General features: G+C 45.4%; 1 protein-coding gene across 1 annotated transcript in view; it reads right to left on the minus strand.

Annotated features, from left to right (window-relative positions):
* Positions 1 to 7,363: 7,363 nt before the first annotated feature.
* Positions 7,364 to 14,024, minus strand: part of LOC128405335 (transient receptor potential cation channel subfamily V member 5-like) — a 34,074-nt gene continuing 27,413 nt past the window's right edge. Inside the window, exons 14-18 of the mRNA XM_053371864.1 lie at positions 13,102 to 13,267; positions 12,277 to 12,343; positions 11,017 to 11,285; positions 10,200 to 10,306; positions 7,364 to 9,653 (exon numbers count right to left, since the gene is read on the minus strand). Coding sequence (XP_053227839.1) covers positions 9,389 to 9,653; positions 10,200 to 10,306; positions 11,017 to 11,285; positions 12,277 to 12,343; positions 13,102 to 13,267 — 874 coding nt within the window. The 3' untranslated portion in view covers positions 7,364 to 9,388. The remainder of the gene's footprint in view (positions 9,654 to 10,199; positions 10,307 to 11,016; positions 11,286 to 12,276; positions 12,344 to 13,101; positions 13,268 to 14,024) is intronic.

Genomic DNA, 14,024 nt, shown 5'->3' on the forward strand with positions numbered 1-14,024 from the left:
TTGTAAAGAATGAGGCCATCTAGTTCAGGGCAGGAGGGGAGGAAGACCCAAATCAGTTTGTATGTCTACAATAAGGACCATCCTGAACTGCTCTGGCAACTTGGATCCCATGTGATGTTAGTATTCCATCCCCTCCGCTGACGCCAGCCTTTATCGAACTCTGGTAACTCATGCATAACAATACGTAACGCGCTGAGCTAACTGCTGCATGGTTTTGAATTGCATTTTCATTGCTTCTTTTATTTCTCACATTGCCTTTTATTGTATCACAATTTGAATTTTATGGAATTCAGATCATAGTACAATAGAATGCAATATATAATAAGAAATAAAGCAATGAAAATTCGAAACCATGCAGCAGCTAGAGCAACGCTTTACAATGGTTACAACGGGCAGACACCGTCTGCCAGGACCCTCAGCAATTTTCAGGTGATCCATGGGGACGGGAGTGGGGTGGAATTTGGGTGTCGTGGATCTGGATGACGCAAGGTAGAATTTCTATCCTTCGCGGACTAAATAGTTGACATTTATTTATTTATAAATGTATTTATATCCCGCTAATTATTAAAAAGAAAATGTCAAAACAGCTCGCAACATATGAGCACAAAAACCATGCAATAAAAACCATATTGAAAAGTTAAAACCATAAATGGGATAATTAATGTGGAAGGTGGAAACTCCGGGTTTGGATCCAGGAGCCAAGATACTACTGCTTGTGGCAGAGAATGAATAGGAGGGAGTAGGGAGAGAGACTTCAGCACCCCTAAACATCTGCCTCTTCCCCCTCTCCTGTTAGCCATAAACCTGCTTTGTGGTTCGCTCAGTTTTCTTGGTGGGCAGTGTTGCAGTCGGGCATCCGGATCTCTGTGGTGATCTGGTGTTGGGGCGGGGAGTAGACGGCCCCCTCATGCCAATCCTGGCCATGTCACTGGAGCTGGGCGGGTCCAGCACCCAGTGTGGCCCCGCTGGCCAATCAGTGCTGGCAGGGGGCATGGCCACAGGAAATTTAACTGTGTCGCGGCCAGGGGGCTCTCCTCTCTCGCCAGATCTCCCAACCCACCCACCCTCTTTTTATGCTTTGCTATGACACAACCTTGCTATGGCCGCCAAATTATTGGGGCCGGGTAGGAATTTCTTCCACTTGGCAAATTGGCACCAGCCATTTGGTTTTCACCTACCTTGTAGCAATTGTCACAACTTTGTGAGGTTAGGCATTGGGTAAGCCTTTGTGAAATATACTCGGAGTCGAGAGTGGATTTCATGCTCTTCATTCAGCTCATAGTGGTGAGGAGGAATGGAAGTTTCCCCAAAGTATCTGCTCTATATACATTATTTACACAATGGGCTGCACGTGATTGGCTAATTCCGGGATTCTCCTGTAGGCCAATCAGGTTGTGGATTCACTTCCACCTGGAGCTGGATTGGGTGGCTCCTGCGGACCAATCATACTGCTGGATTGTTCTAGGACCAATCAGATTGCTGCATTCTGAATCCTATTGTTCTAGGACCAATCAGACTGCTGCATTTTGGATTCTATTCAACTCAGTGCATAACACTTTGTTTGGATGGAGGGGAGGTTGTAGCCTCCGTCTGCCCCTCCTCATTAAGGATATCTTGTTAAAGGGATCTGGGGGTGTGGATCCTGCCCGATGCCCTGACATGGGCTAGGGTCATGCCACGACCCCAACGGGGACCTCTCGGGGCGCTCTTATTTTATGTAAGTCATAGGGCTTCCCCTATTGGTGGTTTACCCTTAGATGGACTCCCTGCAGACGGGCGTGAATTGAGATATAGCCTGGCTTCACACAATGCCTAAGCCACTGATGGCCAAACTTGGCCCTCCAGCTGTTTTGGGACTACAATTCCCACCATCCCTGACCACTGGTCCTGTTAGCTAGGGATGATGGGAATTGTAGTCCAAAAACAGCTGGAGGGCCAAGTTTGGCCATCAGTGGAACCTAAGCCAAACCGCTCACATCTGTAACCAATGAAGTTGTGGCCTATTTGATCCCATAAACCTAAATACTTGTGTCTGTGTGTTTATTAATCACTAGGGAACAGCAGGTCACGGGGCCTTTGCACGCAATTGCCCCTCACCATCAGGCAAGCCAGCCCAACAGCTGGAAGCAGAAGCCCTTGACATAGCTGAGTCTACAACCATTTTCTTTCCGTGGCTGCAGAGCTATAAAAGCAGAGGCCTATGTCACTTGCAGAGGGCCAACTGTAGACACAGTTCCCATTCAGATTGGCCATTACTTGTGTGATTTTAAGAAATGGTTACCTAAGTTTGTTTTCTTCTTCCCTCCCCTTTCTGCTTCTTTGATGTGTCTTTTAGGTTATAAGACTGCAGGCAGAGATGGTCTTGTTTTTAATCTGTCTGTGGCATTAAGGAAGTTTCAGGTACTTTAGAAATTAACAACATTGTCAGCAGCTGGGCTAAACTCCTACTTCCCAACAGGGTGGTTGTTTGCAGGGGCAGCTGATTGCAAGAGAATTATTGCACTGCTCCTAGGCACCCATCTGATCAGAAAATAAGTTCTCATTCCAGATGTCCCTAAGGGGATGAAGGTTGTTCCTCTGGATTTTAAATTCCAGGGGGACGACCCTGGAGCAAGCAGGAGGCTGCAACTACGTGATCAAGTGAGGCAAAATCAAGTTGCAAACATGATTCTGAAAAGCGACCCAAAAGGACATCAGATCATTGTGGTAGTGTAGAATCAGCCCACATAATTCAGATGGTGGCATCTCAGTGGCAGCCTTCAAGAGCAACATGGTGGGTGACCTTGGTGGAGCCAAGTTCTCCACAGAGTAAATTGCTCCAGATTACTCACTCAGACCTTCTAAATCCACAATTGCCATCATTCGCCAGATGTTAATGTGCGCTATAAACATGAACTATAAACAACCGAGCCATTTCTAACAAGGTAGATTGAGGATAAAAGAAATCTGGGTCACAGGAGGCTTAGGTGCTGCTGCATCAATTAGGTGTGGTTAAATGTACTTTGGGCAGGTGAGCACAAAGTAGTCCTGGTGGCATGCCTACCTCCTCCTTGGTCTCACATCTCCTTCCTCCTGAGCAAAAGCAAATCAAGTCAGAAGAACGGGTGAGGCTGAATAGGCATTCCTTGACTTTTCTTCAGGGCAGCAGTAGCAGGGTGAGTGGGCAGAAAGCCTTTATGGGATCCAGTATGGAGTTCCCAGTTTAAACAGCAGGATCACCTTTAACTTAGCCTACCTATGCCCCCAAAATAGCTATAAACCACAATAGCTATGTATAACCTCCAGCATCAGAGGCAGTCCATGCTGAAAATCGCAGGTGCAGAGAACACTGTTCCATTGAGGTACTACTTGCAGGTTGGCCACTATGAGAACCAGATGTCGCATTATGATGGACCTTTAGCCAGATCCACTAGGGGTTACTTCTCAGGTTCTTAAGAAAGATTCTTCGGCCAGCTCAGAGTATCAGGACCAGACTGATAAAGTCATTTTCATCAGCTCAGGGTCCCTCAGCAAATTTGTAGCAGAAAACCTTGTCACTTGGCAAGTTCATGGTCTGCAATGATCAAACATCACTGGAGATACCACAGTAGTAGATCTACCTTTACATCAGGGGGCTCCCCAATGGGCCTGGTGGTGCAGCTTTCTAGTTTGCAAATCTGCTTGCCATGAGTCCTGCAATATGTGCTCCTGGTTTGTGTAGCTCATTTCCAGCTGGCCTCAGTGGGCAGGGACTGACTCCAGCTACAAAGTCTGCTTTTGCTGCTCAGAATATCTAAAGACCATCAGGGTGGGGCATTGTTTAGGGTTTGTTGCTGGGGCAAGATTTGGCTCCATCTGCATTATACATTTAAAGTGGGATCCTGTTGATAACTGAGTTGGATTCAATCAAGTGCATATTTGAAAGTAAAACAACAACAACAACAACAACAACAAACACCCTGTTAATATCCAAGTAGGAATAAAGGATTTATTTTCAATACAAAAATCGGATTTTGTTTTGTGCAACATAAAACAACATTCGTGCAAGTTTTCCAAACAGAAAACGAAACTATGAAGGTGCTTCCAACACCATTTGAGGTCACTAGTTGATAAGGCAATTTTTGATACATACAAAATACAGATGAGTGCAGAAAAGAATGGCTTTTTGATCCAAGTCATGATTATTTCTGACAGATGTGCACCACCACTTTGTGTCTGACATGGATAATTTTATTGGAATGGTTTCACAAGCCTCTTTTGAGCGTTGCGAATAGAAACAAAAGTGTTATCCCAGAGATAACTTTCCCCTCACAGAGGATCACCCTTCCACGTTTGTTATGCCACAGCTGCTGACTTCCCTGAGCGAAGCAAGTTCTTTTATCTCTTAAGTATAAAATGATGGGTAAAGCAGTCTCTCTCTAGTCACCAGCAAATAAGGTGGGCAGTTGCAAAAGTAGACAGGGCTTCTGCTGCTTCAATAGTTGTGCAGAAGACAGAATTTCAGCTGATGCATCTTTTAATACAACTTACCTCTGCTGAATCCCCTCTTTTTCTCAACTATCAAAAGGCACAGAAGCCCTGTTCTCTGTTTCACATCTGACCATCTTATCTACAAAGGCATGGCAGTCCCGCTTGCAGAATGTTTATTAAAGAGGAACAAAGCCGAGTTTCCCGATTCCACAAAAGTGGATTAGAACGAGCTTGTTCTACAAGTTACAACACAAACATTTGCATAGTCACTATAAAAGCAATTGCATCATAAACAAAACATTGAAGGGAGAACAGGTTTATAAATGTGCAATTAATATAAAACTCTGATTACGACCGATATTGGCTCAAAAAGGTGGCATAACACTCGTACAGATGAATGCTACAAGCTTGTTTCTTGAGAGCTCAAAACCACTGGGGATTTTCCATCTCTTAATAGTGGTTTTCGAAGCATGCCCTGACTTAATTGCAGGGCACAATTAATTGAAGGTTTTTAAACAGTTCACTGTGGGGGTTTTTGGCAACGGAGCAAAGAGTTTGAAAAATTGCTAATACATTTTGAGTCACATTCTAAATATATCTAGATGGTGATAGGAATCTTACATTTTCTTAGATATATCAAAAGGATTGCTTTAATTCCCAGCTTGCTAATTCAGACAGGAAAATATTTTCATGTTACAAAACTGGAATTTGATTTTACTTTAATCTCCAAGTTTATTTTATTATTACCAAAATGGGGGTGGGGGGTAGAATCCAATTACATTAATATGATACAGTGGTACCTCGGGTTAAGAACTTAATTCGTTCTGGAGGTCCGTTCTTAACCTGAAGCTGTTCTTAACCTAAGGTACCGCTTTAGCTAATGGGGCCTCCCACTGCCGCCGCGCGATTTCTGTTCTCATCCTGAAGCAAAGTTCTTAAACCAAGGTACTATTTCTGGGTTAGCAGAGTCTGTAACCCAAGGTACCACTGTACAAGAGAATTAGAAAGTGTAATGCAAACAACAATAATCAAACCTGTAAATTAAAACAACCAATCTCAACTCGCTTTGGCTCAGTTCCTTCTAGAGTCTGTATGTATGCTTGAGAAACTGTGGGCACAGTACATCAAGTTATGTGAACTGATTTCAAGTGTGCCTGCATATAGACCTTAAGAGTGCAGTCCTATACATGTCTACTTAGAAGTGTTTTTTTTTTTAAAAAAATATTCCCTTTTGCCAGGGATCCCTGGGAATTCTAGTACATTTTAAGTGAGGGTATTGTTTGCTTTTCAGAATCCTCGGCTCATCTGCAAACTACAGTTCCCAAAATTTCTGGGAGAAAGCACAATAAACTGGTATAAGACTGATGCAGTTTGTAACGCAGATATATAACCTTACATTTCTGCATTTGTTAATCACTTTCCCCTAGCTTTTAAAAAAAGTGCAATATGCATTTTAGATCAAAGCTTCCAAAACCAAAAAGTTTCATGGGCTTAGGAGCCCTGTGCCAGTTTACATCAGCAGCAGAATCGTATGGTAATACTTTACCTGGACTGTGCCACTTAAAACTGCAAGCCAAAGATCACATCGATCAGAATGCTTCCCTATGAAAAAGCCCCACTTCCAAAACCACGCACACAGAATGTAAGCATGCCCAAGGAAAGCTTGAGCTGCTAGCTTTCTATGGCCACTGATATTCAGAGGCTGAAGTGGCAAGTTCCAGGAAGTAACAACTATACTGAACTTGGCTTTACAGTTTCAGCTTGTGTCTGAGATGTGAAACTTTGTACTTGATTGCGCACAGAATCCACTGCGGTCATCCTGGTAACCTATCATATCTTATGCATTTTCAGCACAGTCTTGGGCATATTTACTCAGAAGTATATCCCCTGTCCCATTGCAATCATTCCCAAATATGTATGCGTGAAAATGCAGCTTTTCGTCTGCTTGCCCCTTCACCAAGTCTTTTCCCACTCCAATTTTCCTGTTTCCAGACCAACAGCATCTTATATATTAGGATGAGTATGAATGCAAATTCAGTGTTTATTAAGGAAAAAATAAAACTAAAACTAAGTTTATAGTGCCGGGTGGAGGAAAGGTGTGTGTGTGTGTGTGTGTGTGTACATTTTGGGGAACTCTAAGCAGAGATGAGCCAATCACGGCATTCAACCAGCCTCAGTGGCATTTCATAGCTAAAGAGAAAGGCTTCTTTGGGGAAAATTGGAAAGGCGATTAACACACGCAGTCTCTCCTTCCCAAGCATTAAAACATAAATTACCGCCAACAATTCACAACCCATTACCACCATAAGTTCTGCAGCTTTTAAGGTAAAGGTAAAGGGAGCCCTGATAATTAAGTCCAGTCGCGAATGACTCTGGGGTTGCGGCGCTCATCTCGTTTTATTGGCCGAGGGAGCCGGCATTTGTCCACAGACAGTTTTTCCGGGTCATGTGGCCAGCATGACTAAGACTCTTCTGGCAAAGCCAGAGCAGTGCATGGAAATGCTTTTACCTATGTGCAAATCACACTTCTCATTTTCGCATAGCGCAAACTCCCCAAATGTTAGGGAGCAACTTCTGAAAATGGAAATGTGAGCAAGATCACCCAAAGCTAATTTGCTTCTTGATAGCAAATGAATGAATGTTTGCTCACCTTACCCTACAGAGAATCAGGATATTGGCCCATCTAGCACAATAGTGCATGCACTGACTAGCAGTGACTATTCAAGGTTTTAGACAGGGAATGTTCCCAGACATACCTGGAGGTGTCAGGGATTGAACCTGGACCCTTTGGCATGCAATGTGTGTGTTACGGCCCTTCCTCAATCCTGCCTTCCTCCCACATGTCAATGGCATAACTTAAGGCTTGCGTGGCATCTTCAAGATGTGCACTCCATTTAAGGTGAGAAATGGCCCTGCATAAACTGTAGAATCAGCCCCCACTGCACTAGACAAAGCTGGAGAAAACTGGCAGTGTTGGACAAGGCGTTTTTCAGGGATGCTTCTACACCATTACTGAGCTTCTCAGTGAAGAAAATAAAAATAATCCTGGAACACAGTTTGGAATCTGCCCAGTTGAGGGAAAATATGGATAGAAAATGGAATTCAAGTTAGGAATGAAAATGGGGACGACGACAACCAAACGGTCAGAAACCCTGATTGAAGCCACAGCCCAAACTAATTCCATGATAGGAACTGTCACAGTACAAAGCGTTTTTAGCAGTCAAGGTGCCTCAAAAATATTCTGTGCAAGTACATTTCCTTTGGCTAGCTGAGACCTCTCCTCACTGCTCTTGCTACAGAGGAATGCAGGTAACTTTCCACTGAGTTCTGCAGTTGGAGAGGCAGCAATCTTAAGTCACTCCTTCACTTTAAGTAATGACCGGTTCTTGTTTTCCTTCTGTAATGAAATTCAAAGTGATGATAAAGCTGGAGGGAGACTGTAGAAGCACCAGTCTCACTCTCGTCGTTCTTGTGGAAAGACGAGTCTCCCTTCTAAGTTGTATCCTTCATGAAAGGCCATCTCAAGTTCAAAGTCCCGGAAGCATGAAAGCCCCCCCTGAAACGTTTCACTAAGTTTGACTCTGCAGGTGTTTTATCCCCTTCTTCTTCCTGAGCAGGAACTTCACAAGTTCAGTTTACTGTAAAGCAAAGGCAAGGAGCCACTGATGGATGTGCAAAACTCATAATAAAAAATTGAGCTAGCTTGGCTATTTTATTGGAACTCCAGATCTACTTTAAGCAGAATTTGGGGATAACAGTTCTCAGAAGGGTCCAAGAGCTTTATACACCTGTATTCACCAGCATCTGCTATGCCATCTGGATTGCAATCCGTACACCCGGATCCTGCCTCACATTTGCTCTCCCCTCATAATCAGGCACCGTAAAATACTACTGCGGGTGAGCAGCAAGACGGCATTTCCCCACAAACTATGCGCACAGGAACTTGCAACAGCTGGTAAGATGGACACGGCAGGCCTCAGTCTCCTTGCGCAAGGAGAAGTAGTGGCAGCTGTACGTGAACACAAATGAGTTCATAAACCTCTTCCCCTGACCCCCACCCAACCCTGCAATAGTGAATATTAGCAGAGGTCAATTCAGACAAGGAAAAATGGCCTTAATCCTGCTTTTTCAAGAACAGAGGACTCCAATGACATGGACCTAGAAAAGTTCTCCCTGGGATAAAATCCAGCGCCACACATTTGGCTTAAAGTGCACTAGCTTCCCATACTCAAAAAGCAGAACCCACTCTGTAGCAGTGTGGAAATGTACTTAGTTGAGATGATGTCCGTACTCTTTAAGGGTCCCTGGAATGCTGGCTAGCTGTCTGTTGACAGTCTGCTCAGTTGCTGTGTCAGATTTAGCCAGCTCCCTGAATTTAAATAATGTCCGCCCCGCCCTTCATATTAGATTTACAATTTCCATAGTGCTGACTCTTCAGAGAATAGGGAAGCTTTTGTGGAACGTTGCCCGGGAACATGCTGAGAGACAGGAACTATTGATTGGGTCGTAACTGAACTCCCAATGAAAACCCCTTTGATGCAGGTAAAACTCTGGTACTGTCCTTAGAATAATTGCTGCAGGGAGGAGATAGACATCCCAAGGGTGCCTCGGGTCTGTTGCACTGAAGTGCAGAGGCAGCGCACTTGAGAGAGATGCGATGAAGTCATGGGACGCTGCCACAAGATCGCAAGAACTGGGTGCCATTGCGCTCAGCTCCTGCTTGCAGACTTCCAGTGGGAATCTGTGAGAACAGATCTGTTTTCCCACTGTGAGAACAGGATGCTGGACAAGATGGGCCTTTGGCCTGAACCAGCAGAACTCTTCTTATGTTCCTAGAAATGCCAGCTGATAAAGCTGCTGCAAGATCCCTCCAGCACCTTAAGAAATTAATGATGCATTGCAAAGCACCAGTAGCGTGCAGAGTCAGCGAAGCACCATCTCAGACATGGTAGACCTCTTCTTCCAAGGCGTGGTTCACTTCCCCGCGTAGGTGGCTGAAGGTGTTGTTCCGCAGGATTTGCCAACCGCGATGGAAACTACTCTGGGTTGTGCTCCGCGAGACGGTTGGAGATGGTTCCTTCCGGAAAGGATCGTCCAGCTCTAGCTTCCCGGATAACTTGTCCAGATCCTCTTTGTCTTGGCCCTTAAAGGCCTCTGCATAGCGAAGCATCTTCTGCTTGCTGGCATCCAAACGCTCTTCCACCCTGCACAGATTAGAAACAATGAGGTTAAGGACTTTTCTCCAACTTCTACTACCAATAAGGCAAGCTTGGTGTTATCAGCAGCAAGCTCTAACCAACAGAGCTGCAAGTCACTTAATGGTCTGACTTAGCTGCTTCCTATGTTGTCATTAGATAGAAGACAGATGATAGAGATAGATGATAGATAGATAGATGATAGATAGTTAGTTAGATAGATAGATAGATAGATGATAGATAGATGGATGATAGATCAGGCTTCCTCAACCTTGGCCCTCCAGATGTTTTGAGACTACAATTCCCATCATCCCTGACCACTGGTCCTGCTAGCTAGGGATAATGGGAGTTGTAGGTCAAAAACATCTGGAGGGCCGAGGCTGAGGAAGCCTGTGATAGATAGATGATAGATAGAGCGATAGATGATAGATAGATATAGATAGATAGATGATAGATAGATAGACAGATGACAGACAGACAGACAGCTGCAATCACTGTGCCATCAAATTCATTCATTCCTGCATGCAAATACAGCACTAGACAAAAGGGACTCACCTGAGAAACCACCTGTCCCCTAGTCCATACTCTCGTCCACAGATGCCAGAGCGAGGCCAGAGGCATCGTGGGAGTTTCCGCTCAAGCATGACTGTAGTGGCAACAACCTGAAGAAGAACAGAAGGTCAGGGGGCAATCCTTCAACTTGACAGGTTTGTATTCAGAAATCAATCTGTTTCAGATTATCTGAATTTTAAACTTTACTGGATGCAATTCAGATTAATAATGGAGAACAACTATTTTTTAAAAAAATATTAATGAAGTGATATTTGAGGTAATATAAGGCTATAAGGTAACATCTAGATCATAGCTAGAGAAGCAGCGGCAGACACTATCAATAGCTACCATTTTTACACACTCAATCTAGAGGAAGCCAGTTTCATGATTACGGCCAGGCGTGCCAGCAGAGGGGCTGTGAGGCACTTAGCCTCCCCCCCGAAATTCTTAAGGAGGGAGCCAGGCCCCCTCAATGTTGAGTGGTGGCATGGTGTGCCACATCAGTGTGTCCCAAGATGTGGTGCATGACATCAGACGTCGGCCCCCTTCAATAGCAGGGCAAGTTGGCTCTCCTGATTGTGGCTTTCCTCCAATAACTTGACCAAGTGCAGACTGAAGTGCTGAGAATTCTTGTTCAGAAATCCCCAGGCTGTCTACAGGACCAGAATTCCCAGGGTTCCTTGCCTGGGAGCCACGGAGCTCAAACCAGACTGAAACCAGTGTAAATTTGCACATGTGCTAAGCAAGCAGAGGTGGCCTTTGTGGCACTTCTCCTTCTCGTGCCACTAGAATCTCTGCCATGCTCACATTATGTTCTCACCTGTGCTCTCCAAAGCTCATCCCGTTCGCTGGCCACCCGCCAGTGGGTGTCGCCCATCATGGCAATAAGCAGGTTCAGCATGAGCAGAGTGGCAATGATCGCAAAAGCAAAGTACACCACGCTGAACATGAACGGCAGGTCCACTTCGTAGTTGGCAGGTCCGTCAATGATGGTCAGGAACAGTTCAAAGGTGCTGAAGAGAGACATGGGGTAGTTGTAGAAATGGCCCACACCATTCGGGTCCTCTGTCTGGAAGATGATGTAAAAGGCTGGTGGCGGAAGGAAGAAAGGAAGAAAGGACACAAAGAGGGCTGGTCAACTACAGAAGATGTCAAGGGAAAGGGCACAGGGTGCATTCTATTAATAATAACAATATTAGTAACAATAGCAGCAATAATAATAATAATAATAATAATAATAATAATAATAATAATAATAATAAATAACTGCCCTATACCCATAGATCTCAGAGCAGTTCACAACATAAAATCACAATACAAAAAACAGAAAATGCATAATAAAAACAAAGACAAAGACAACCCAGTAATCCCCCCTTCCACAACACGCTTTAAAAGGCCATCGGATGTAAACTAGCCAAAGGCCTGGTTAAAGAGGAATGTTTTTTCGCCTGGTGAACCTCTTTGGGGAGAGCATTCAACAAATGGGGAGCCACTGCAGAAAAGGCCCTTTCTTGTGTTACCACCCTCCTGGCTTCTCATGGAGGAGGCACACGAATAAGGGCCTCAGAGGATGATCTCAGGGTCTGGGTAGGTCCATATGGAGAGATGTGGTCCTTGATGTATTGTGGTTCTGAGCCGTTTAAGGCTTTATGGGTCAAAACCAGCACTTTCCAGAATTGTGTACTTTCCAGTTTATGGGCTGCATCTACTGTCACTGAACCTACACTATTAAAGGCAAATTAACACCATGTCTTTTGCTTCTCTTTCCTAGCTTCCTTGCCTGTTGACTCCATGCCAATAGTACACAGTTCCCTGCTCTCTCAGGGTGAGGCTCCACTCCAGCTCTTTTCCCCCCTCCTTTGGTCTTTGCTCAGTTCCATACTCCTTCCACACAGTTCTCTGCATCCACCACTACATCCTTCCTGCAGATCTCTTCTTCTTAATCTAGCACTGCCTCTGTCCCTCTTCCTTCAGGGACCCTATCTTTGGAAGCTCAGTTCCTCTGAGCTCCATTCTTGCCTAGTAAAAACTGATATGAATCCCCACGGCCACTCCATGCACCCATCCGTTTCTGTCTTACCTGATGCAAAGCCAAGTATCACAACCGCCATTAGGCCACAGAAGCGTATAAGATCTCCAAAGATCATCTAAAGGAAGGAGAGAAATGAGATGTTGTGAAATCCAAGCTGTCCACAGCACAGTTATTTCCCACCCAATAAATATCTAGTTTGGACAATTAAAGGTAGACTAGGTAGGTTCGCAGGCTGTAAAGGTAAAGGGACCCCTGACCATTAGGTCCAGTCGTGACCGACTCTGGGGTTGCGGCGCTCATCTCGCTTTATTGGCAGAGGGAGCCGGTGTACAGCTTCTGGGTCATGTGGCCAGCATGACTAAGCCGCTTCTGGCGAACTAGAGCAGCGCACGGAAACGCTGTTTATCTTCCCGCCAGAGTGGTACCTATTTATCTACTTGCACTTTGACATGCTTTTGAACTGCTAGGTTGGCAGGAGCAGGGACCGAGCAACGGAAGCTCACCCCGTCACGGGGATTCGAACCGCCGACCTTCTGATCGGCAAGTCCTAGGCTCTGTGCTTTAACCCACAGCACCACCCGCGTCCCAAGCAGGCTGTAGCTACCCTCAAATTGCCAGCTCCAGATTGCTGGAACAGATAGGCCATTAGTCTGATTCAGCATGGCAACTCTTAGGAGGCTTTGGGGGAAAAACCTGTTGGCATTTAAGGCATTTTACTCCTGCTTTTGGAGTCTATTCCTGCCATGGCCAGCCATTTTAGCCCTTTCTACGCAGCAGATTCTTCTGGAAGGAAGTTTAGATAGGAGGCAAATGGGAGACAGAATCTTGAATTGATGTATCTGAATTTGCAACAAGGTCGGTGGCATTCCTCACCTTCTGTATCATAATTGTGAAGGGGCCAAGCATCTGAAACCCTCGAGCGAAATACATGATGTTGCACCAGCCCAGAACCAAGGCACAGGACATGGGTACCACCTCTCCATCGGTGCTTGTGAGTCGCATTACCATGGTCACCAGGATCAAACATGCATACACGATGCTGCAAAGGAAATGGTACAATCAGGAATGTGGACACCTACACGTGGTTATCCCACTGTCAGGGACTGGCTGGATGAGGAAGAGTGGTGGGAGCCGCCCACCCAAGAGCCCCCCAAGGAGGGCACAGAAGAAGACAACTTAGATCCCAGATCCTGGTGGTGGAACACTGAAGAGCAGTCTGTAGAAGGGACAAGCGGGGAGGTGCTAGAAGCAGGGGATTGAGCAATCAAGAGGGGGCAGGAGAAGGAGAGCCTTCCAGGAAAGGCTTAGAAGCTGAGAGTCACAATGTGAGCGCAGACTCAGGCACAGAGGAATCAGAGGAATCCTGCTACACACTGGCAGGACAGTCCCACTCCTGCTGGCTAGTCTCCCCCCCTCTGACATCTTGATCAAGGAGAATGATGCACATGGCTAAGCAATGGGCCAGACAGGCCCAGAGGATGAGTTCGCCCCCTTGACGCAGCCTTCGTCTGCTTGGGAGGGATCTAGCGTGAAAAGATAGAGGGGAAAGAATGGAGGTAGATTTTACTCTAGGGAAAACCCAGCAAACAACCTAGAGGCTATCGCTGCGTCCTCTTGAGAGACTAGCTTCTCTCGAAATTCCTCAGAACTACCAGCTGAGGAATAAAACTGACTAATTCACTCACATTTTGACTTCAGGCAGAAAATGTTAGTTGTGACTCTCTGAGAGAGATTTCCAAAGAAAGAGATCTGGGATAGAAGAAGCCCATAAAAGAGGTGGGATGATGGGGAATAAG

Source organism: Podarcis raffonei, chromosome 17 (assembly GCF_027172205.1).
Source record: "Podarcis raffonei isolate rPodRaf1 chromosome 17, rPodRaf1.pri, whole genome shotgun sequence".
Taxonomy (NCBI): domain Eukaryota; kingdom Metazoa; phylum Chordata; class Lepidosauria; order Squamata; family Lacertidae; genus Podarcis; species Podarcis raffonei.